General features: G+C 37.9%; 2 protein-coding genes across 2 annotated transcripts in view; one reads left to right on the top strand and one right to left on the bottom strand.

The window, feature by feature from the left end:
* Nucleotides 1-598: 598 nt before the first annotated feature.
* LOC118767530 (mitotic-spindle organizing protein 1-like) lies at nt 599-16390 on the bottom strand. The gene is made up of 2 exons (XM_036512226.1): nt 16288-16390; nt 599-976 (listed from the first exon to the last, which is right to left on the bottom strand). The coding sequence occupies exons 1-2, from the start codon at nt 16304-16306 to the stop codon at nt 726-728; spliced, it is 270 nt and encodes an 89-aa protein (XP_036368119.1). The 5' UTR covers nt 16307-16390; the 3' UTR covers nt 599-725.
* Nucleotides 16391-18987: 2597 nt separating this feature from the next.
* The window catches only part of LOC115223193 (casein kinase I), a 121080-nt gene continuing 116678 nt past the window's right edge, over nt 18988-23389 (top strand). Inside the window, exon 1 of the mRNA XM_029793645.2 lies at nt 18988-19107. The gene's annotated coding sequence lies outside the window, so the exon portion shown is untranslated. The remainder of the gene's footprint in view (nt 19108-23389) is intronic.

The following is a 23389-nucleotide window of genomic DNA, read 5'->3' as shown; positions in this document are numbered from 1 at the left end:
GAAAGCAGGCATTAAATGATGATGATGATGATGAAGGAAGCAATGGCATGACTGAAGGCTCATCTAGCAGAGGATCAAAAACACAGTGAATAAATTTAATAATTAGAGATGCAATACCTGTCGCAAAAAAGAAGTGATGATCATGATTAGAAAGCTTTTGATCACAGGAATGACCTAAGGATACACAGCAACTGCAGTTAGGTATATGGTGGGGGGTCAAGGGCTATGAGCTCTGTTCCTCTGACAAAGTTCTCAAAAACGAGAAAAAACAAAACCCTTTTCACTCTGTCTAGAGGGGTGGATTGGCTAAATTGTTGGACCAATGTGCTATTGGTTCCATCCAGCCGTTTATGTTCTCAGCTCTTAGGCAGTACACCCAATCCACCCCACCCCCACCCCCATTGTTTAACACTACCACCCTGGGTACCTTTAGTATAGTTCGCTCTATTGCAAGGATTCAAGCCAGGTCTCTGTCTTGAACACAAATTCCTCCCTTCCATCAGTTTCAGAGTTCCTGGAAAAAAATTAGTCATGGTTACTTTACCACCCTGATTAACTGGTAATAAGAAAGGAAGAAAAATAATATTGAGAATTGATGTAAAAATATATATACAAAATTTATTGGATGATTTAAAAGTGTCAGTCTATTTCCTTAATCAGAGGAAACAACGTTTTTAGGGTTATGGCAGGAAAAAAAAAAAAAAACGAAAACATTGCCATATAGTTCATTGAGCCATTTGCCTTTTAGCACTCCGCAGCTCATGAATAACAACAGCAAGAGCATCTGGGTTGACCCCTGATTCACAAAGCTGGATGCATAAGGATAACGTCTCAGAATCTAAGCCAGTGTTCAAAATGTTTGACAACTCCATCAGAATATCCAAAGCTTCACGGGAGGCACTTAAGCTTTCTTTAGAGGATTCCATATTTGAAGTCTGGCGCAGTTTCAATGTCTCATCAACACCCAAATTCAAATCTGAAAATAACAAGAAGAAAAAAAATTATTAGATAATTAATTAATTGATTGACTGATTAATTATTGTACAAAGACACTAAGCTTTAATGAAAGAGGTGACTGAGGACCAAGATGTCTGGCACATTGCAGTACCCAAGAAGACCCATCCACCACAGCAGATTGTGGAGCTGTTGGCATTAGGAAGGGCATCCAGCTGTAGAAACCATGCCAGAACAAACAGTAGAGCCTATTGCAGCCCCTGGCCTTACCAGCTCTGATAAAACCATGTCAGTATGGAAAATGGATGCATGATGATGATGATGATGATGATGATACCGGTATGGCCACGTGGTTAGGGAGTTCACTTTGTAAGCTTGTGACCATTTGCTTCTGTCAACTGTAACTACAGCTGTCACTTGCAAGCAAGCATGACTTGTGTCACATGCCTTGGTAATTGTAAGCAGACAGGGACACTTTTGATCCAGCCAAACATCCAGGATGTGACCGGGGTGGGGGTGGGGAGTGAGAGAAGGCTGCCCCTGCACTTGGTTGGTGCAATGTTAAATGAAGTGATTCATTCAAAGACATGCTTGGACCATGAATTGAATCTTGACTTTCAGATCATGAGCCCCAAATCCTAACTACTAGGCCCGGTTACTTTACTGTTTGTCAACAGTTAATTAAGTGCTAACATACTTAATGCAATGAGCATCAAAATCTAATTAAATATACTTGTGAGGTGAGGAGAATGTAACGTTAGTTCAATGAATAATACTTTAATCATTTCAATAAGTACAGGAGATAACTCTGGGTATGTTTCAATCTTCACAACTAATTCACAAGAAAAATAATTTGCAAAGATATCATTGACTTTATTAGTATTATTATCTAGTGTAACAATTAAAAAATGATAATAATAGAATCAACAACATAGGCAATTGCAGGCCCCCAAAAAGCAATGGACATACTAAGTATGTCTACCTGCTGGAGATACCAGTGAAAACTCTTATTTAAATTGCCGAAATATACTGATAATAGCTACAGAAATCAATCGTCCAAAGGCAAAAGAGCTCAGATAATCTCTCAGCATACATTCAAGTACGTCTGCTTCGGACAGTTGATTTCTGTAGTTATTGTCAGTGTATTTTGGCAATTTAAATAAGAGTTTTGACTGTTATTTCCAGCAGATAGACATACTTGGTATGTCCTTTGATTAATTTTAATTATATATATGTGTGAATGTATGTATATCTGTGTGTGTGTGCGTGTGTGTGTGTGTGTGTGTGTGTGGTGTGTGTATGTATGTATGTATGTATGTATGTGTGTGTCTCTTTGTGTCTGTGTTTTCCCCCTCCCCCACTGCTCAACAATTGGTTGTGGGTGCGTTTACGTTCCCATAACTTAGTGGTTCAGCAAAAGAAACCAAGAGAATAAGTACAAGGCTTTAAAAAAATAAGTCCTGGGGTCAATTTGTTCAGCTAAAACTCCCTTCAAAGCAGTGCCCCAGCATGGCCACAGTAAAAAATTACTGAAGTAAGTAAAAGAGAGACTTTAACAACTAAAAATATTATATGGACCCCCCCAAAGGGCCATATGGATCCCAGTTGAGAAGTATTGGCTTCGGTGGTTGACAATAGTGGTGGCCATCGTGGTGGTGGTGGTGATAACAGTGAAGACGGTGGCAGTGAATGTGTAATTATTTTTTGACTCCTGTTAGAGGAAAGAGCGGCTGCTGACTGGGCTTTCCTTATAAGCAGCATTTTAAAAATTAATTTGGTATTACATATTCATTCATAACTAACCGAGAAACAAATAGAGAGAGGGGGAAGAGAGAGAGAGGGGGAAGAGAGAGAGAGAGAGAGAGGATGAAGAGTAAAGAAGGATTGAGATGGAGAGGAGAAGTTTATAAACTGCAGCTGAGTCATGTATTGGTTGTGGAGTGGGTTGGAGGGGGAAACGAGAAGAGGAGGAGGAGGAGGAGTGCTTAAAGTAAAGAGATTTACAATGGATAATTTCTGTAGTTAACTGGCTGGTCTCCAAAAAACATAAATTAGCCTCTTCTCTTCATAAATGGGTTTCCTTCCTGTAGGAGTCGAAAGACTGACAAGCAAAGGAAGGCTGAGTGAATAGAGCCAGCCTTTAAGATAGAACAGAGCTGAAGTTAGAGAGAGAGAGAAAGAGAGAGAGAGGGAGAGAGAGAGAGGGAGAGAGAGAGAGAGAGAGAGAGAGAGAGAGAGAGAGACCATGGTAGAGGTGATGATGATGATACAGTGTAGCACTGAAAATCCTCACTGAATCTAGAGTGAGAAAGGAACATAAAAAAACAAAAAATTGATAGTTTGTAACCATAAGATTTTAAAGCATTTATTACAAAGCAGAGTCTAATTCAAACATCATCATTATCATCATTCTTAATTAACATCAACACCCCCCCCCCTGCTGTCTAATGAGCAAGATGGTCCACCATTACGCAGTAGTGGCTGGCATCAGAAGCACCAGTGTCAATTCTACAGTCAGCTTGGTTTTGAGGCCAAATAATTTTGAAACCTGACCTCACCACTTCTCCCCTGTTTTCCTTGGGTTTTCCACTATCAGCACGTGAGCCCAACCAATGAGGGAGCTTGAATATAGGGGTGAAGAATCTCTTTAATATCAAGTGAAAATCGCTAGTAAGGGACACATCCGTACTGAGAAAAATATTCTAATTTCACAGATTCATTAATATGCTGCTACCTATATGAAATGAGTGTTTTGGTTAGAGGCTTAAAGAGTGCTTTTTACTCTGTATTTTTATGAGCTTTCTGAAAATACTTCAACAGAGAGAGGTTTCAGTTGAAATTTTGCCTGCAGGTGAAGAATCTTCCACCCCCTACCCTATGCAGTTGCTAGAAAATAGAGTTAAATCTTCCTCAAATTACAGTCTATACTCTTACAAAAAAAAGAAAAGAAAAGGGTATTTTTTAAAGTCCTAGATATGTCTGAAATAAAAATAAAAAAAGAAAAATGAGGAATAGTCATAACTGGAGTATTTTTAATTATGGATCTGCTCAAACAGGGTTGACTCTGGAACTAAATATTAAAAATACCCCTCAGTACAGGAAATTTGTTTTTTTTACCAATCCTTCACAGTCCATTTCTATCAGTGGTTCTCAACTGGGGCCCACTTAAGATTTTGTTGTTAAACTTTATGTGCAATGAATTTGTTATCATCATCATCATCATCATCATCATCATCATTTAGCATCCGTTTTCCATGCTGGCATGGGTTGGACGGTTCAAGTGGGGTCTGTGAAGCCAGAAGGCTGCATCAGGCCCAGCCTGATCTGGCAGTGTTTCTACGGCTGGATGCCCTTCCTAACGCCAACCACTCCGTGAGTGTAGTGGGTGCTTTTTACGTGCCACCCGCAGATATCGTTATATTTCAACAATTTTTTAATACAATTCCTAATAATACAGTAGGGTATTTTTAGACATCAAATGGCGTAGGGTCCCAGTAGAGTAAAATAGGAAACAAAGGGGTCCATAGGCATAAGAAGGTTCAGCACCACTGATTTATATTATGTTTAGGCAGTGAATTATCAGAGTTATTGAAGCTGTGCATGAAATACCTTGTGGTGTTTACTCTGAGTTCAAATCCTGCCATAGTTAACTTTATCTGTCATCCTTTAAGGGTAAGTAAACACAGTACGGATCGCCAACTGTGGATTGGTGGAAACATTAGAAGACTGAAAAGAATATGGTATTTGTGGCATTTCTTCTGGTTCTTTGCATTCTGAGTTCAAATCCCTCCACTGCCTACTTGAATGGGTAACTTAATGCGTTGACTAGTTTAGGCGCATGGCTCAGTGGTTAGAGCGTCGAGCTTATGATCGTGAAGTTGTGAGCTCGAATCCCGGACCGGGCTGCGTGTTGTGTTCTTGAGCAAGACACTTTATTTCACGTTGCTCCAGTTCACTCAGCTGTAGAAATGAGTTGCGACGTCACAGGTACCAAGCTGTATCGGCCCCTTTGCCTTTCCCTTGGATAACACTGGTGGCGTGGAGAGGGGAGGCCGGTATGCATGGGCAACTAAAGGTCTTCCATAAAAACAACCTTGCCCGGACTTGCCCTGGGAGGGTAACTTTCTAGGTGCAATCCCATGGTCAGTGTCGTGACCGAAGGGGGTCTCAGATGTCTCAGTTTAACATCACCATCTGGTCTTTGGGTATCTTCACTAGAATTTATTACATAGCATGCATTTGAACTCAGTCTCTAGTTCCTGGATGCCCTCTTCCACCTCACCTATCTCCACCAGAGGCCCTGAAAAAAGGTCATGGACACTGCCCTAATGTTCATGGGAAACTGGTTGGATGGTCTGGAAATACTGCGATTTATTAGAAAACGAAATGCTTACAATTTACATCACTGGTAAAATGGATGAGAACACTTCTGTTTTTCAAGAAGATGGAGCAGCATTTCACATGAGCAAAGTTTCAAATGCTTGGAAAGAAACGCATGGCTTCAAAGCCCCGACTGTGGCAGCCTCTAAAAGCTCTCTTGGAAATAGGGAATAACATGGATCAACCTATTTATCACCAACTTAGAAAAATGATGGAAGCTGTGAAATTTTCAGACAATTCTGTTGGGTGTTTCTTGGGTTATTAAACTTTGAATATTACTATTTTATCCCCTGGGCTAAAAACTTATTGTAGGCTACTGTACGTGCGTGTGTGTGTGTGTGTATGCGCGCGCGCGTGTGTAGCGCGATCGTTGCCAGAGCAACAAGCTGGCCTCCGTGCCAGTACTGCCTGATTGACCCTTGTGTCGGTGGCACATAAAAGCATCCACTACACTCTTGGAGTGGTTGGCATTAGGAAGGGCATCCAGCTGTAGAAACTCTGCCAGATCAGACTGGAGCCTGGTGCAGCCATGTGGTTCGCCAGCCCTCAGTCAAATCGTCCAACCCATGCCAGCATGGAAAGCAGACATTAAACGATGATGATGATGATGATATATATATATATATATTTAAATAAATACACACATACACACACAGATCTAAAAATAAATAGACTTCCCCGAATATACTATTTTATTTTTATGGATACTATTCATTAGTAAAATGCTTGAATGGATTGTCATTAAAAATTGTACAAGGCATGTCTACTAGACATTAGATTAAGTATTTAAATGCATAGAATGATACTGTTTCTAGAAATAAATCTTTCAAATATGATGGTGTCTAATTTTGAGTTATGTATGACACCACTAAAAATTAACAATATTAATGGTGAGGAATCGTGTGAATTTTTTTGGATAACTGTCAAGGAAAGAATAACATTGATGATGTCTTGTGTGAATTTTCTGTTTGTTCCTTTGTTGTGTTTCTGCTTAATTTTTGTACACACAAACACACACACACATTATGTAATCTCTTACAGGCATCAATCTGGTGGAGGAAACCTGTTTATTGAAGTTCCAAGTTTGCACAACAGCCGTAACAACAACATCTTACCAGTCAACAAATGCATGGCACTTTTCCAGCCAGTCCCCATTCATAGCCTCACCACATCACGTGCCCACACTAACACAGTTATCTGCAGTCTGTAACAACTGATGGCTTAAAACCATTAGCTGTTGCACACAGCTGATTCTTACACTTAACCCCAAATACTAAGATAGAGTAGAATACCTTGTGAAGGAAGTAAAAGAAAATGTATCGAAAAATGGTTTTCCTATAGTTTAGTCTAAAAACAAATATACTTTGCATGTACATATATGTAAGCATGGTGCACATACACACATAGGTACATAACTACACACGTGTGTTAGAGTTTTTTCTGCATGTCTTCCTGTTGGCACCATTCAAGCAACAGTGCATTTGCTTGCATCTTCTGTAAACAACACTAAACACAGTAGCATACCAGTTTCATTGGTTTCTTATGAAGAGCAATGGAATAACAACCCTTTCTACACAAGGCCTGAAATTTGTAGAGGGGGACTAAATCGATTACATCAACTCCAGTGTTCAACTGGTACTTATTTCATCGACCCCCAAAAGAATGAAAGGCAAAGTCAACCCCAGCAGGATTTGAACTCAGAACATAAAGAGAAATAAAATACCACTAAGCATTTGGCCTGGAGTGCTAACAATTAAGAAGAGCATGAGGATTTTTATTGTCCCAGACATTGTGATAATTAGTAGTGTATGAATTAAAGATTTGCATTCTCTCCCCAAGAACCCAAGTTCAGCCATACTTTGCTCCAGACACTTGGTATGTTTCCTGTTGCTCAAATAATAATAGATATGAAGTTGAAAGTATATCTTGGGTACTGGGTTTGCAAACTCCTTTTCAATGGTCCATAAATGTCCTCTTTCTCTTCTATTTTTCTAACCACATCGGTGTCCAGAGGTCAGCCGATTTCTACAACAGAACATATTTTTTCTTTGTAATCTGTTATAGCAAGAATCATGAGCCTCTTGTGAGAATGGACAAGCCAAACTCATATAAGTGGCAGTGTGTTCGACTGAGAGTGAGAGATGAGAAATTGCAGCAAGGTGAAAAGTGTCGTTTATGAGTTTGTGGAATCACAGGAAATTGTTGAGAAGTTGTCATAGTTTGTTGAGAGATTGTTTTGGATTAATTACAGTTGTTGGTAGAATACTTGGAAAACATCAATTGGAGACAGTTGGAGTCTACCCCATTCTGTGGTACTGTATTTGTGCATGACACTAAGATGATATATACAGAAACCATGTTACAAACCAGTCCCACACAACGATGTCTGACTGGTTGTGTTTTAATTTTTAAGTTCTATCAATGTCCATTCGATCCATCAGTCTCAATATAGTCAACTTCATCTGCAGGTGTTTTCGTTTTTGTTATCCTGTTCTGCATAATCATATCCTACAATCTTAAAACAAACATTTTTCATTCCATGCTGACGTGGGTTGGATGTGTCCTACCATTCGCTTTGTTCCTTCACCAACCCCAAGGCAGTATTTTGTTGCTTGCAAAAAATTATGTTTCTCCATTTGTTTCTATATTTTAACATGGGTTTCTGCAGTTAGTAGCATCCTCCCTTCTCATCAAATGTCTTATTATATGGAATCCAACTATTTTATCCTGTCACTAACTTTAAAGAGGTCTTTGACAGGACTAAACAGTTCTCATTATCCTCTTCAGTTTTCTTCTACAGAGAAGTGGTGTCAACAACAGAGATTCACTTCTGAATCAGGTCTGTGGCTTCTGTGTTCACATCCCTTCAATGGTGTGTCTGGAAGAAGCCCAACATCTCCCCTAAGGACCAAAATCTGTCTTTTCTGCACACTGGTTTTGCCTGTCCTCTACAGTGCCGAGACCTGGACCATCCTCAAACAGGACCAGAACAAGCTCAAGGGGTTTCAAATGCAGGATCTTCTTCAGATCCTTTGGTGTCTCTCTCCACAACTGAATCTCAAACAACAGCATCCAAGAACAATGCCAACAGAAACTGACCACTGAAGACCAAGTCCAGCAGCAGAGGCTACAGTGGTTTGGCCACGTCTGCAGGATGAGCACCAGAAGACCATCACACCAACTTTTGTGGTGGCAGTGACCCATGCACCAGAGAATCTAGTTCAGTGCACCAAAGACATGGGTGAAACAAATTGAAAAATACTTGAGCACCTTGATCTCAAGCAGGCTAAGGCCAGCGCCATGGATCAGAAAGCATGGAATAGCATCATCACCAGAGGGCATCATCCAGTGGCACCCACAGCAGCGTATTTGCTGAGAAAACATCCCCCCCCCTGGTTGCCAGCTGGGCATTTTACTACTACTTTACTATCAGTTTTATTATTCTTTCTTTCTTTCTTCTTCTTTTTCATTCAGAGATCCTGCTCTCCACAAAACAATTATTGTAAAGGAATAATCTGAGTGTAGCAGCATCACAAGCTCTGGAAACTAGCTTGGAGCAAGATTCTGGTAAATCTTTTCTATCAGAGATTATTGTTGTCAGATTTTTGTCTCTTAAGAAACATCAACAACAGTCTTTCATAGTTGATTTTGAACATTGAGACAAACATACTGTTCCCCTCGTCATTAACTATTTGTGGACAGTTCAACAGTAACATGCAATAATTTATACATATTAAATTTTAACATGGGATTAACTGAAAATATTGCTTCTAGAAGTTTTTTTTTTTACTTGTTCTGCAACCATTTCTGAGGCACTGCCTTGAAGAATTTTAGTTGAATGAATGAAACACAGCACTTTTTTTGTAAAACCTGGCACTTATATCAATCTCTTTTACCAAACTGCTAAGTTACAGAGATGTAAACACACCAACACTGGCTGTCAAGCAGTGGTGAGGGACAAACACAAACACTCATAATGGGCTTCTTTCAATTTCCATACACCAGATCTACTCAAAAGGCTTTGGTTGGCCTGAGGCTATAGTAAAAGACACTTGGTCATGGCGCCACACAGTGAGACTGAACCCAGAACCATGTAGTTGGGAAGCAAACTTAAATCTTCGATATTTTACATTGTTTGAAATATACCTTCAAACACTGCTCAGATAACTCTGTAGTCAAAATGAAATCAAACATATAACTACTACTTCAACAATCACTTACAAGTAAACATGACTTAGTAGCAAGTACCATGTTTCCACTCTAGATTCTAATGCAGTTTCAGAAATGGATCTTGTCTTTGACTTCCACTGCAGACCCGGCAGAACCTTGAAAATGTAACAGAGGGGACCGAAGCAGCACTTAATGTAGTTTCAGTCAAATGATTGAAACAAGTAAAAGAGTATTAACCCTTTAGCATTTAAACCGGCCATATCTGGCCAAAAGTATTCTGCCTGTTTTATGTTCAAACTGGCCAGATCTGGTCTCTCACACCAACCCTACAATATCGTTTTAAAAATTAACAGCTACCTAATCAAAATCTCATAGCTCCAAGATAATGCATGATTACTTCAAAACAGTGTAGATGAAAAAGGATTCATTTTGGTAGAATAATGTGAACACTAAAGTGTTAAATGTGATTTTTTCAGCTGTAAGGTGAGTGGGGGGAGGTACTTTACTTATTAGAGTTGGTAAAACAGTAATTTAAGGAAGAAATTAGAGGGAAAAGCAAAATAAAATGGAAAAGGAGGGAGAGAGAAATTATGAAACAAACTTTGATTACAATGAATCATTTTGAACTATGTAATTCCATGAATCAACCAAAATGAATGAGAGAGAGAGAGAGAGAGGAAAAAGAAATAAAAATCTTTTAATGGAAATTCTCATTTTTAATATGTAAACAATAATGATGGTGGTGGGGGAGGGGAGGATACCATTGTCCTAAAAATCGTGAACTGTTTTTGAATTTGTTTAACAATCTTATCAAATCTGGAAAGAAGCAGACATTTCATTTCAAAGTTAGCAACATCGACAATAACAACTACAAAATAAAAGAGCTGCTTTCTGGTGTAAAACAAGAAGATCAGGTTGGAATAAGGCCAGCTTAAAATAGGAATAAGGGAAAGGAGTAGGGGTAAGATGGATAAACTCAAAGGAATACTAAAAGAAATCAATAGAAGTGGATTAAACAGAAAAGAACAGAAAGATCATCTTTGTGTCTCAAAATCAATTTCCTTTCATTTTCTTGGCATGTTTGTTGGGGGTGGGGGGGGTAGTTATGGAATTATTCACAAATGATTGATTGATTTCTGTCTTGTAAAAGAGGAAAAACATCAATCTTATGCTCTGAGTGACCAAAAACCAACACTGTTCATTCCAAAGCATTAAATTATTAACACAGCTAATGAGCTATAGACATGCATATATATACATTATACACACACACACACGTCCAAATATTGCGGAGGTCAACATTTCCTTTCATTCTTTTAGGGTTGATAAAAAAAGTATTAATTTAGGGAGGAGGATTGGCAGAACTGGATGAACAGATTGTCTTGTAGTATTTGCTCTGGCTCTTTGTGTTCTGAGTTCAAATCCTGCCATGGTCTACTTGAGGATGTAGACTTAAACACATGACCCAGTTTAATGCAACTACCTGGCACTTTGAGTGCCTTTAGTGAACCCCACTTTGTTGTAAGCCTTCAAGCCAGTTTCTCATTTTGAGGATATCTTCTTGCTTCCATCCCACAAGTCTTAAGGGCCATAAGCACCACTTTCCCACACACAACTGGGAAAGTACACCACTCCATGATGTAAAAAAGGGATTAGTTAGAAAAGGATTCACAGTAGCAGTTTAAGGGTGCTAAGAATAAAGGTCATCTTTGTGATGTAATAGATACCCTTAATTATGAAGGAGAGCCCATGATGATAGTCTAAGGTGTCTGAAGTGTCTCACCAGGCAGCAGTTGGCTCGGGGTTATAAATGAGGACACTTGCCCAAGGAGCCAGAGAAACAATGAGCTGAATTCCTTCAATGTGAACGAGACTCAACATTGTTGAAATCATTGTTTCATTGCCAGACAGACAGAGACTCTTCACAAGTATTATCATCTCAAAATTGTTAGAAATATTTTCACGAAACATAAATATGTATATATAGGTTTCAAATTTTGGCATATGACGAACAATTTCAGAAGAGAGGATAAGTTGATTACATCGACCCCAGTGCTCAACTGGTAATTATTTTATTAACCTTGAAAAGATGAAAGGCAAAGTCAACCTCGGCAGAATCTGAACCCAGAACATTAAGCCAGACAAAATGCTGCTAAGCATTTTACCTGGTATGCTAATGATTCTGCTAACTTGCCACCTTTATGTATATGTATGTCTGGCACCTTTATGTATATATATGTCTGGCACCTGTGCAGGTAGCACGTAAAAAGCACCCACTACACTCACGGAGTGGTTGGCGTTGGGAAGGGCATCCAGCTGTAGAAACACTGCCAGATCAGACTGGGCCTGGTGCAGCCTTCTGGCTTCACAGACCCCAGTTGAATCGTCCAACCCATGCTAGCATGGAAAACAGATGTTAAACGATGATGATGATGATGATATATATATATATATATATACGAGCACCCCCCCCATCCAATGGACGGTGCTGAATCATATCTGCTGAATAAAAAGCAATCAGTGTTTTCTTTTCATTAAAAAATAATTAAGCATGCCTTTATTTCAAAAAATTTTTGATTTTGTTAAGCGAAGTTAAGGCAAAAAAAACTTCTTGAGAAACCAAATAGTCTTTCCTTCCTTCATGCCAAGTTTGGAGAAAATATCTCTTTTGCATCTTACTTTTTTGGTCTCTTAAATATTCTGCATTTTGTGGCATTATTTCAAGCCAGCCGGCTTTTTTTTGCGCAAACTGCACGTGCATTTTTCTCGCATATGCATAGTATCAATCGCAACAGCTGATGTACATGCGCGTAGAAATGCATGTTCCCACAGCTTTATCGATCGCATTCTCACCTGGAATCGATTTTTGTAAATTTTTAAAGACTTATACACGCCCTGATACCATCGGTATCTACATATCAAATTTGAGCGCAATCAGATGGAGGATGCCCGAGATCCTAGACGACACAGACAGACAGACAGAAACGGATTTTATATAATAGATATAAAAGTTCTAAAATCTCTCTAAGAAACTGGAAGAAGCTTCCAGTTCATATATGTATATATACATATATCACCGTGACCGACCAGGCTATCAAATGTTGCTACACATCACTGGTCACAATGCGCTTCGCATTGTTTTAGCCTTCAAATGACGCCACCCCGCTGGCTAAGCGAGCAGGCCAACAGAAGAAAGAGTGAGACAAAGTTGTGGTGAAAGAGTACAGCAGGGATCGCCACCACCCCCTGCCAGAGCCTCGTGGAGTTTTAGGTGTTTTCGCTCAATAAACACTCACAACGCCCGGTCTGGGAGTCGAAACCACGATCCTACAACCGCGAGTCCGCCACCCTAACCACTGGGCCATTGTGCCTCCACATATACATATATATTAGAAATATTGAATTTCTAAATGTGTCAAAGAGACATGAGCGGTGAACCACTCTCTCTCTCTCTCTCTCTCTATATATATATATGTGGGGGGGTGTCTTTGTTTATCCCCCAGCACTGCTCAACAACCGGTGTTGACATCTCTGTAACTTAGCGGTTTGGCAAAAGAGACCAATAGAATAAGTACCAGGTTTAAAAAGACAATAAGCACTGGGATCAATGACTTTGACTAAAATTCCTCAAGGCTGTGCCCCAGCATGGCCACAGTTAAATGACTGAAGCAAATAAAAGATAGAAAGATGTATTTGTGCTTTCGTGTTGTTTTCTTTATCTTGTCTTTACAACTCTTACTCTTTTACTTGTTTCAGTCATTTGACTGCGGCCATGCTGGAGCACCACCTTTAGTTGAGCAAATCAACCCCAGGACTTATTCTTTGTAAGCTCAGTACTTATTCTATCAGTCTCTTTTGCCGAACCGCTAAGTGACGGGGACGTAAACACACCAGCATCGGTTGTCAAGCAATGCTAGGGGGACAAACAAAGACACACGAACATATATACGACAGGCTTCTTTCAGTTTCTGTCTACCAAATCCACTCACAAGGCTTTGGTCGGCCCGAGGCTATAGTAGAAGACACTTGCCCAAGATGACACGCAGTGGGCCTGAACCCAGAACCATGTGGTTGGTAAGCAAGCTACTTACCACACAGCCACTCCTGTGCCATAAACTCTTGTTTATGACCCCATAACTTAGTGGTTCAACAAAACAGAATCTGATAGAATAACTACTAAATTTGCAAAATCAAAAAGAGACCGGTTGATTTGGTCAACTGAACCCTTCAAGGTAGTATCCCAGCATGACCACAAATAAGTAACTGAAATTATTGTTTCAAACAGAAAACAATTACTGATAGTTTTTGTATTTAACAAATCGTGTTACATAAATATGATTTGGTAATTACATAATCAAAATGTTGACACTTTAAGAATTATTTTTTAACATTTTGAATATCATTTATTATCCTTTATTAACATTTTAAATGTTATTTACTATCAGAAATATAAGGGCAATAAAGAAAGATGCTAACTTTTCACAAGTTCTGTAATTTATAGAGAACCATGAAAAGAATTTCTTTTATAAATTTTTCCTGAAATATTTAATTCTTGGCACAATCTACATTGATAGGACTGGCAATGCGGGTTTAAGAGATAACATCTTTGAAATATATATTCTTTGTTCGACACTTGTTGCCTTTTCTACCTATTTTTCTTTGTCAAGAAATAAACAATTTTTATGGATGGATCTATCTTAAACACTATTCTGCTGCTTAAGGCAACAACCTGTCAGAATCCTAACATTGGACAAAATGCTTAGCAGCATTTCCTCCATCTTCGTGTTCGTCATCATCATCATCGTTTAACATCCGCCTTCCATGCTGGCACAGGTTGGACAGTTCGACAGGAGCTGGACAGGCTGCAACCTGCACTGGACTTCTATGTCTGTTTTGGCAGGGTTTTTATGGCTGGATGCCTTTCCTAACACCAACCACCCACCCACCAGAGTGGACAGAGTGCTTTTTATGTAGCACAAGCACAGGCGAGGTCAGTTTGGCATGGTTTTTATAGCTGGATGCCCTTCCAAATGCCAACCATTTTACAGTGTGAACTGGACGCTTTTTAAGTGACACCAGCATTTACTTTGTGTTTTATTTACTTTGTTTTAAAAAAATTATTTATTTTGTGTTTTATTTACTTTGCTAGGTAGTCGTTGTAGGATCGACAAGTCACGACTAGCAAGCGCGGATGCACGAGTGCGCGCACCGGGACCACTCTTCTTAAATAGTACCTCACTGTCCATGGAAAAGTAACTGGAAGAACGAATCAAAAGCAAAGACAACGCTGGCGGAATTTAAATGAAAAGGATTATGGAACAACGGAGTTTCCAAAGTACGAAGCGGCCAATTGTAGCCAGACAAGCTGTGCTGCTCGTGCTTTCCACTTCGAATTCCCTCTCCGACCTCCATCTACCTTTTTTCATCTCAAGCGACAGCAGTTCAGCTCATCGAACAACAACAATTTATTATGTGTGTGAATGTTGGTGAACGTTAACAAACATTTATTTACTGCTGTTATTCAGTATGCTAAAAATAGCAATTACGTGTGAAGCTACACATTGTACGTATGTATGTATGTATATATATATATATATATATATATATATATATATATATAATGTTAGAAGTATTGGGAGTGATGTACAGATTTAATACATAAGAAAGTAAAAGGTATTCAGAATGCTGGATGGTTGTAAAAATATATGTTTATTTACATAACACATATTATTTCTTCATATTAGCTCTACAAACTGACATTTCTGATGAAACTACAGGAGCAGTTGAAAGCGCTAATATGAAGAAATGATATGTGATATGTAAATAAATATATATTTTTACAACCATCCAGCATTCTGAACACCTTTTTCTTTCTTATATATATATATATATATTATATATATATATATATATATATATATATGCCAATGGATTTTGGCGGGATGTGGAATTGGACATTTAAAAGTAAGCGGTAGCGTGAAAGTGGATGAGAGTTGGCTAAATTGCGAGAAATAGCAGCTGAATTTCCTGTAAACTGCACTCTAGCGGTTTTCAACGAATGATAGGCAGGGCGGAGAATGTAGGTCTAGACACGCAATCATTACTTGATCACAAATTTTCTTTTTTACACCTTCTTATTTTATGAGAATCTGGAAAGAGGGAAATGCAATTGTTGATCTCGGTAGGATCTGAGAGAAAACAATTCTGACGAAGTTTTCATTTCTCCAGTTTCAATAGAAGAGTGTTAAACGCATAGTTGGGTAATTAATACTACAGTCATTTAATAGTTATGCAATATTTAACCAAAGAACGTCCAAATAAACGTTAGAAAATAAAATTTGGAAAGTGAACTTACTGAAAAGTCTTCTCTGAAGCGATTTGCGTAATTTACACCCAACACCGTCTCTTCGTGGGATTCTTTCTGACTTCCGGTTTATTTAAGAGATTTGTATTTAAAACGGAACATTTATTGATGTTACACCGGTACATACGAGACAATAGCATTTCTTGTTCCCTTCTTGGGATGCTCGTTCAGGTCCCCTAAACTTCATGTTAAACCCCTGTTTTCTCTCCACAGTATGTACACCTTCCAGTAAGACTACCCACACGCATATGTATCTATAGCTGACTTACACAAGTGTATTCTCCGACTTTCTTTCCAGATAAATGGGTATTTTTTCCAAAGAAATCGACTCCATATAATTTTTGGAAAGTCTATTTTACGATTATATAGGAACTTTGTGTTAAAATAAAAGTGAAAGTAGTTTCCGATAATTCACATACTTTCCCTTTGTTTCCTCATACGTTTCGGTGAGGTAGATTACATTTATGTTGAAAAAAAAAATTATTCGTTTTAAGAATTCTTTCTCCTTTTTCCTTCTAGAATTCTGCTTTATGCACGGCATATAACCCTCGCATAACTTCTTCAATTTTTAGAATTTTCAGAAAATTTTTATTCTAAATACGGGAAATCATACAACTATGCAAAATATTTTGGTAAATTCTTGACTTTTCGAGATTTTAAGAAATTTATTAAAAAAAATTTCGAACTTTTTAAATCACATTTTAAAATACAGTCCGAATTTTAGGCTTAATTTCCAGCAATAGACCATCAAATGTGTTGATGGGGAGAAAGATATTGAAAAACATGAATTCGTCGGGTATCTCATTTAGATATATCCATTTTTCAAAAAGTTATGAGGAAATAAAATCGCAATATGTGAATTATCAGAGAGAGAGAGACTCCAGGAGAAATTTCACAGGCACTTCTTTGGATCTCCGGATGAACCAGCCTTTTACACGCCGGAGTCAAAGATGTTCTACTTCTGACCATTCCGTCTTTCATTCAGATGCGGTGTATATCTCGGACTACATTACTGAATGTCTTTTATTAAGCCAGCGTGTGATTTGAGGGAGATTTGTTTGCTGTTTCTAGCAGGCTTAACGACTATGCAGAGGCTCCTTCGGTGTGGCATGAAACGTGGAATCAGAAAAAGTGCATATTAAGGACTGCTGTACGTTGTTCATGGCAATGAGAATAAATAGAATTCGAAAAACTCAATAAAAGATAATAAAATTCTTAAAATAAAATAGAACTAAGAAGATTGTCGATATCCCTCAAACAACGAATGTCTTAGTGTTCTTTAATCATTCATTAGATGGTAACTAAGTTCTATAACTTGATTCTATTTGTTCTAATAAATGTCAAGATTCAAATTAAATCATTCACCTAAGCTTCAGAATAAAGAACCCCAGGTGTAAAATGGAATTTGAATAGAAAGTTTAATTACTTCTGGTGACCTAAAAAGGGTGTTTAGAAAAAAAAATGAAAAAAGGGATAATTTTCCTAATTTAAACGTCGATTTCTGTAACATTTCCATTTTTGGAGATTCTAAAACATAGCTTTATATATAAAAGTAAGGTTGTGTGTCTGTCTCCTACGATTTAGATTCCTAACTACTCCCACATTTTGCGGTGCAGTTTAACCAAAAGCGGGTATCTTATAGTCGTGATTCATATCGAGCCCTTCTGGGTATTAGCGTGCGTCTACGATGAGTCTACGATTAAAAAAAAAAAATTACCATCATTTTTCCCATTTTAATGCATTTTTCGCTATTATATAAGGGAAGTAACTCTCTAAAATGTCTACGATGAGTCAACGATTTAAAAAAAAATTTACCATAATTTTTTTGCTATTTTTTGGCTATAACTCTCTAAAAATGCTTATATAGTTATTTCCCTTACAAATCCGAGCAACGCCGGGCGATACTGCTAGTTTTTTTTATAAAACTAGATACAATTCAATTACCCCACCCACCTCCTACCAACAAACACGGTAATTTCCATAAGTGATAAGTTCACACACATAATAAACGGTAGAAGTTCCAGGGTTGAGAGTTTCATTTATTGGTGCTCATCCGACGAAAAGCCAACGTACGAAACTTGGCTCTTGAATCATACGGGGACTTGTGTCGATTACCAATAACCACAGAGAAAAGGAGAGAGAGAGAGAAAGAAAGAGAGAGAGACCTACATAAATGTGTCCACCCCACTGGTTTTGTTTTTTTAGCTCCCAGAAAAATAGATATCTTATATACTGACACACATCACAATTTTTTTCTCGAAATGATGAAATCGTATTGTGAAAGGTATTTGTTGAAAATTTCATTAAAAAATACCCATTTTTAAAAAGTTATGTGGAAACAAAGTCGACTCGTGAATTTTCGAAATTCCCACTCAAGGATTTTGGGGGGTTTTTTCTACATGAAATTTCAAAACAATCGTTATCTAAACCATCTGAAGCGTATTTGTTGAAAATTTCATTTAAAAAAACACAATCCATTTTTCAGGAAGTTATGAGGAAACAAAGTCGATGGTGGGGGGGGGGGGCATAATTGAGGTCTGTTACACGTTTTGAGTTCTATTTTCCTGTTTACATCACCAATCATAAGGTGTAAATTTGTATACACACACACATATATATATATATATATATATATATATATATATATACATGAATTGAAGGCCTCAGATATTTTTGGAGGAAGTGTGTAGTCGATCAAGTTGATCCATTGTGCTTGACATTACTTATTTTATCAAGATATTTGTATAATATCGATTTGTAACAAAGGCACAATACCTCGAATTTCTTATGGGAGGAAGAAGAGCCCCCATCAGTCCCTAATTGATTCTTATTTTACTTATATATATATTTATATAATATCTGAACATTATTCCGTACCATTTCCGTAAGTCGAGTGACTTTCTTTTTACATAAGTTTCGTTTAAAAGTGATTTTTAAAAATCAAGTTTTGAGTCGATCAGAGACGTCGTGAAAAAAAAGAAAAAATAAGTATATGGAGCATAGTCGAAACAAAAAATGACTTTTCGTGTAATAATGTTTGTTTTTTTCCTTATTATTTTTAATTAATTAATTAAATGGAAAAATGTATTAAAGTGGTGGTATACGAAACGGAGGCTGCAGGAGACGGTGCCACTGTCAGTGTGATTGTGAGTGTTTATGGCGAATAGTGATGTTTCGATAGTTTATAAAATTGTGGAAAGAAAAAAACTTCAGCGCAGACGATAAAAAAATATTTTACGGTAATGAATATTGAATTTTTCCCACGTTATTTTGAAGTAGACTAATCTTTTAGGGTGAAATTACGTCGCATAAACTCCGTTGAAACCTCACAGAAATCAACGCTTAAATTTGAAACTTACCAAATTATTGTTTCTTAGTAACGTTTTTTGTTTTTCGTTTTTTTTCCTTGTTTTACATTCATTTGTTTTTTTTTTTTACCTATGGGATGGTTTTACGTAAGTAATTATTTTTCCAGGTGGATAATCAACGTCCTTACTTGGGGGTCATAGTCTTTGTTGAGTACCCGACGGCGCAGACCTATGATGAATGACGTTCCAGCCGTGACCATCTCGTCTTTTAAGGATATTTAGGACTACGTTGCACAGTATGCCCCTTATTTAAGACGGCAAGGTGAGATTTGAGGAAGATTTGGCAGCTATTTCGTTGATTCTCTCTCCCTGGGTAGTCTGCTCACCATACCTCCCCGTTTAAATAGCAGAGTATTGGATTATACACAATGTCTCAATTAAAAAACAAAAAAAAAAACTGGATGGCTGTAGCTCGATCAGTTCTGAAACTTGGGCTAAATAACACCTGGTTCTTCGGTGTATTTAGCTGAATTTGCTGTTTCAAAGTATTAAGATCGAACCCTCGTCCACCTCGATTCCCTTAGTATATATTCTTCGGATCGGTTATCAACCTTATTAAAGGGGACTGAAAACTTCACGACTAATTTTTTTTTCTTTTAATCGTCAACTATCAATTGTCAATATATATTTTTATCAGTTTATTAAACTGGGATCAATATTAAATAATAAAGTGCCACGCATTACTTCAATAGTTTCAAATGGTGGCACAAGGCCAGCAATTTTCAGTGAAGGGATAAGTTAATCACACTGACTGCACCCCTTGGCTGGTACTTTATTTTGCCGACCATTTTAACTCGGACGATAAAGCCAGAAGGAATGCCACCAGGCATTTTTGTCTGGTCTACTGATGATTCTACTAGCTTGCCACCTTTGTTTCTAATATAGTCTCAAGGCCTGAGTTTTGGGGAAGGGGGCTAGTCAATTACATTGACACTAGTGCTTAAATAGTACTTATTTTATTGACCTCAAAGGTATTTGAACTCAGAAAGTAAGGAGCTAAAAGAAATCTTACTAAGCATTTTATTTGGTGCAGTAATGATGCTACCAGCTTACTGTTTAAGGAATAATAATAATAATAATAATAATAATAATGGTTGGAAATTTTGGCACAAGGCCAGCAATTTCGGGGGATGGGGTAAGTCAATTGCATCGACCCCAGTGCTCAACCGGTACTTATTTTATCGACCCTGAGAGGATGAAAGGCAAAGTTGACCTCAGCAGAATTTGAACTCAGAACGTAGAAATGGCATTTTGTCTGGCATGCTAGCGATTCTGCCAGCTTGCCACGATAATAATAACAATACTAATAATCTTTTCTACTAAAAGCACAAGGCCTCAAATTTGGGGGGAGGGGACTGGTCGATTACATTGACCCCAGTTTTGAAAGGGTGAAAGGCAAAGTTGACCTGGCGGAATTTGAACTCAGAACATAAGGATGGGTGAAATACTGCTCTGCATTTTGCCTGGTTTTACTAACGATTCTGCCAGATTGCCACAATAATAATAATAATAACAACAACAACTAGGAACAGTTTTATGAGTAGCTCAAAGACATAAAACATTGGCTTCAGTAAACTTCTGACCAATGGTAGCAGTCCAGCAACTTTCTCAGAACTGTTGTTTGTGCCTCACACCCATCAATGTAAACTAGATTCACACCTGTAGAGGTGTTTTCTATTTGATTCTGAGTCAGACATTGCTTGAGCAACATTATTCAAAAAATTTTTCTTATTCCTATCATTAGAGTTGTTACTCATCAAATGAGATCTGATGTTGAGAATATACTTGTGACACTGGGTAATTTCAGGTAATGTTACATAGCTACAATAATTATGGGTGTATTTTATTCAAGTTTCATGGTGCTCATACAAAATAATGAAATGAATTCATTCTTACGTTATTTACATTCGATGGATATTTGTCCTCATCTTGTTTGTTGTTAACACAACGTTTCGGCTGATATACCCTCCAGCCTTCATCAGGTGTCTTGGGGAAATTTCGAACCTGGGTTCTCATTCCAAGGTATTTTTCGATGTTATCAATATTATTAATATTATTGTTCAGGTCACTGCTTGGAATCGAACTTGGAATCTTGGGGTTAGTAGCCTGCGCTCTTAACCACTATGCCATATGCCCACAAGTATAAGAGCGCAGGCTACTAACCCAAGATTCCGAGTTCGATTCCAAGCAGTGACCTGAACAATAATAATAATAATAAAAACATCAAAAAATACCTTAGGAATGAGAACCCAGGTTTGCAATTTCCCCAAAACACCTGAAGAAGGGTGGAGGGTATCTCAGCCAAAACGTTGTGTTAACAACAAACAAGATGAGGACAAATATCCTTCAAATGTAAATAATGTACATAATTCCTCATCTCTTAAATATAGAACTGAATTCATTCTTTCTTTCATTCATTTCAGTCATTTGACTGCGGCCATGCTGGAGCACCGCCTTTAGTTGAACAAATTGACCCCAGGACTTATTCTTTGTAAGTCTAGTACTTATTTTATCGGTCTCTTTTGCCAAACCACTAAGCTACAGGGACATAAACACACCAACATTGGTTGTCAAGCGATGGTGGGCAGACAAACAGACACAAACACTCACACACACGCATATATATATATATATATTTGATGGGCTTCTTTCAGTTTCTATCTATCAAATCCATTCACAAGGCTTTGGTCAGCCCGAGACCATAGTAGAAGACACTTGCTCAAGGTGCTACGCAGTGGGACTGAACCCAGTTGGTAATGTTGTTGGTCAGCAAGCTACTTACCACACAGCCACTCGTTCAAAATGAAAATATTTACTAACGTAAAATAAATTTTAAATAAAACAAATTTCTCGTTATTGTGTTCATAGTTACCAATAGCAACAAAATACTTTTAACTACCAATTATGTGTGGCAAAAATAGTCCCAACATTATCTGGCATATAACAGGTAAGACTTAGTATATAGTGACCAAAGTTATCTCCCTTGAGGATGGACAAACTGAGAGATGCGATACACTGTCAATTGTAGTAATAGATTATGTATCACTGGATAGAGCACTGAGAAAAATGTATTGACCCTACAGTTATGCAGGACCTAATTATTTAATTACATTTTGCATGTTCCCAGTAAAAATCCTACTAAAGTTGACCTTGCTTTTCATCCCTCCAGGATTGATAAAATAAAGTACCAACAAAATAGTCCTCAATGTAATCATATTCTCCTCACAAAGTTTGAAGTACCTTCGTTAGAAATCATTTCTTGTTGTTGAACCCCAGATCAACTCTGATCCGGCAAATATTGGATCAAAAATATTCCAGCCATGACAGTGTCTTATATATATCTATGACCACAATGTTTAATGTATCTCTCCTTTTTCAAAGTTGATAGAGTGTGATTCGAAGGAAATTTAGCTGCTGTTTCTAGCAAGTCAAATGACCACATAAAAGCTGGATCAGGCCTCACATTTTATCTGTCAGTAGTCTTTTGAAACCATAGTACAAATATTCTAAATGTTTTCATTAAGAAGGGCAGCAGTTCACTTACCGACTATATGATAATGAGCTCAGTCCCACTGTGTGACAGGGTTTTCTACTATAACTCTGAGCTGTAGGCATATACAGATGTCCCGATGCTTAAATTCATGTAAATAGTGCTAGGTTAAAACCTTTCAATAGGGGTGTTGGACTTCAGCAAGGGTGCATATTGTCACCTCTCCTTTGCATACTTTTTATGAATGGATTGACATGTACAGCCATTGTGGAAGTGATATAACAATCTGTGGGTGTAAGATTTGTTGTCTGATATTTGCAGACAACATGGTGTCACTTGGCTCATCTGAAGGTGACCTCCAGCATGCATGAATAGGTTCACTGCAAGTGCTGCAAGGTAAGGATGAAGACTGGTTTTGCAAAGATTGAGGAATTGATTCTCACAAGAATGTCTTTGCAGTACACTCTGCATGTTAGTGGAACATCAGAGAGACAAGTAGAGATGTTTAAGTATCTCAGGGCCATTTTTATGAATGATGGGAAGCAGGAGGATGAATTGGATGCTAGAATTGCAGGTGTCGGTACTGTAATTTACCTTTTCCAGCATTCTATCCTCATATGAGATTGGTAAAAAAGGACCAAACTTGCCATCTTCAATTTGGTG

This window comes from Octopus sinensis, linkage group LG22, assembly GCF_006345805.1.
Source record: "Octopus sinensis linkage group LG22, ASM634580v1, whole genome shotgun sequence".
Lineage (NCBI taxonomy): Eukaryota > Metazoa > Mollusca > Cephalopoda > Octopoda > Octopodidae > Octopus > Octopus sinensis.
The sequence above is the reverse complement of the archived record's forward strand: the minus strand, read 5'-3'. Positions and strand labels throughout refer to the sequence as shown.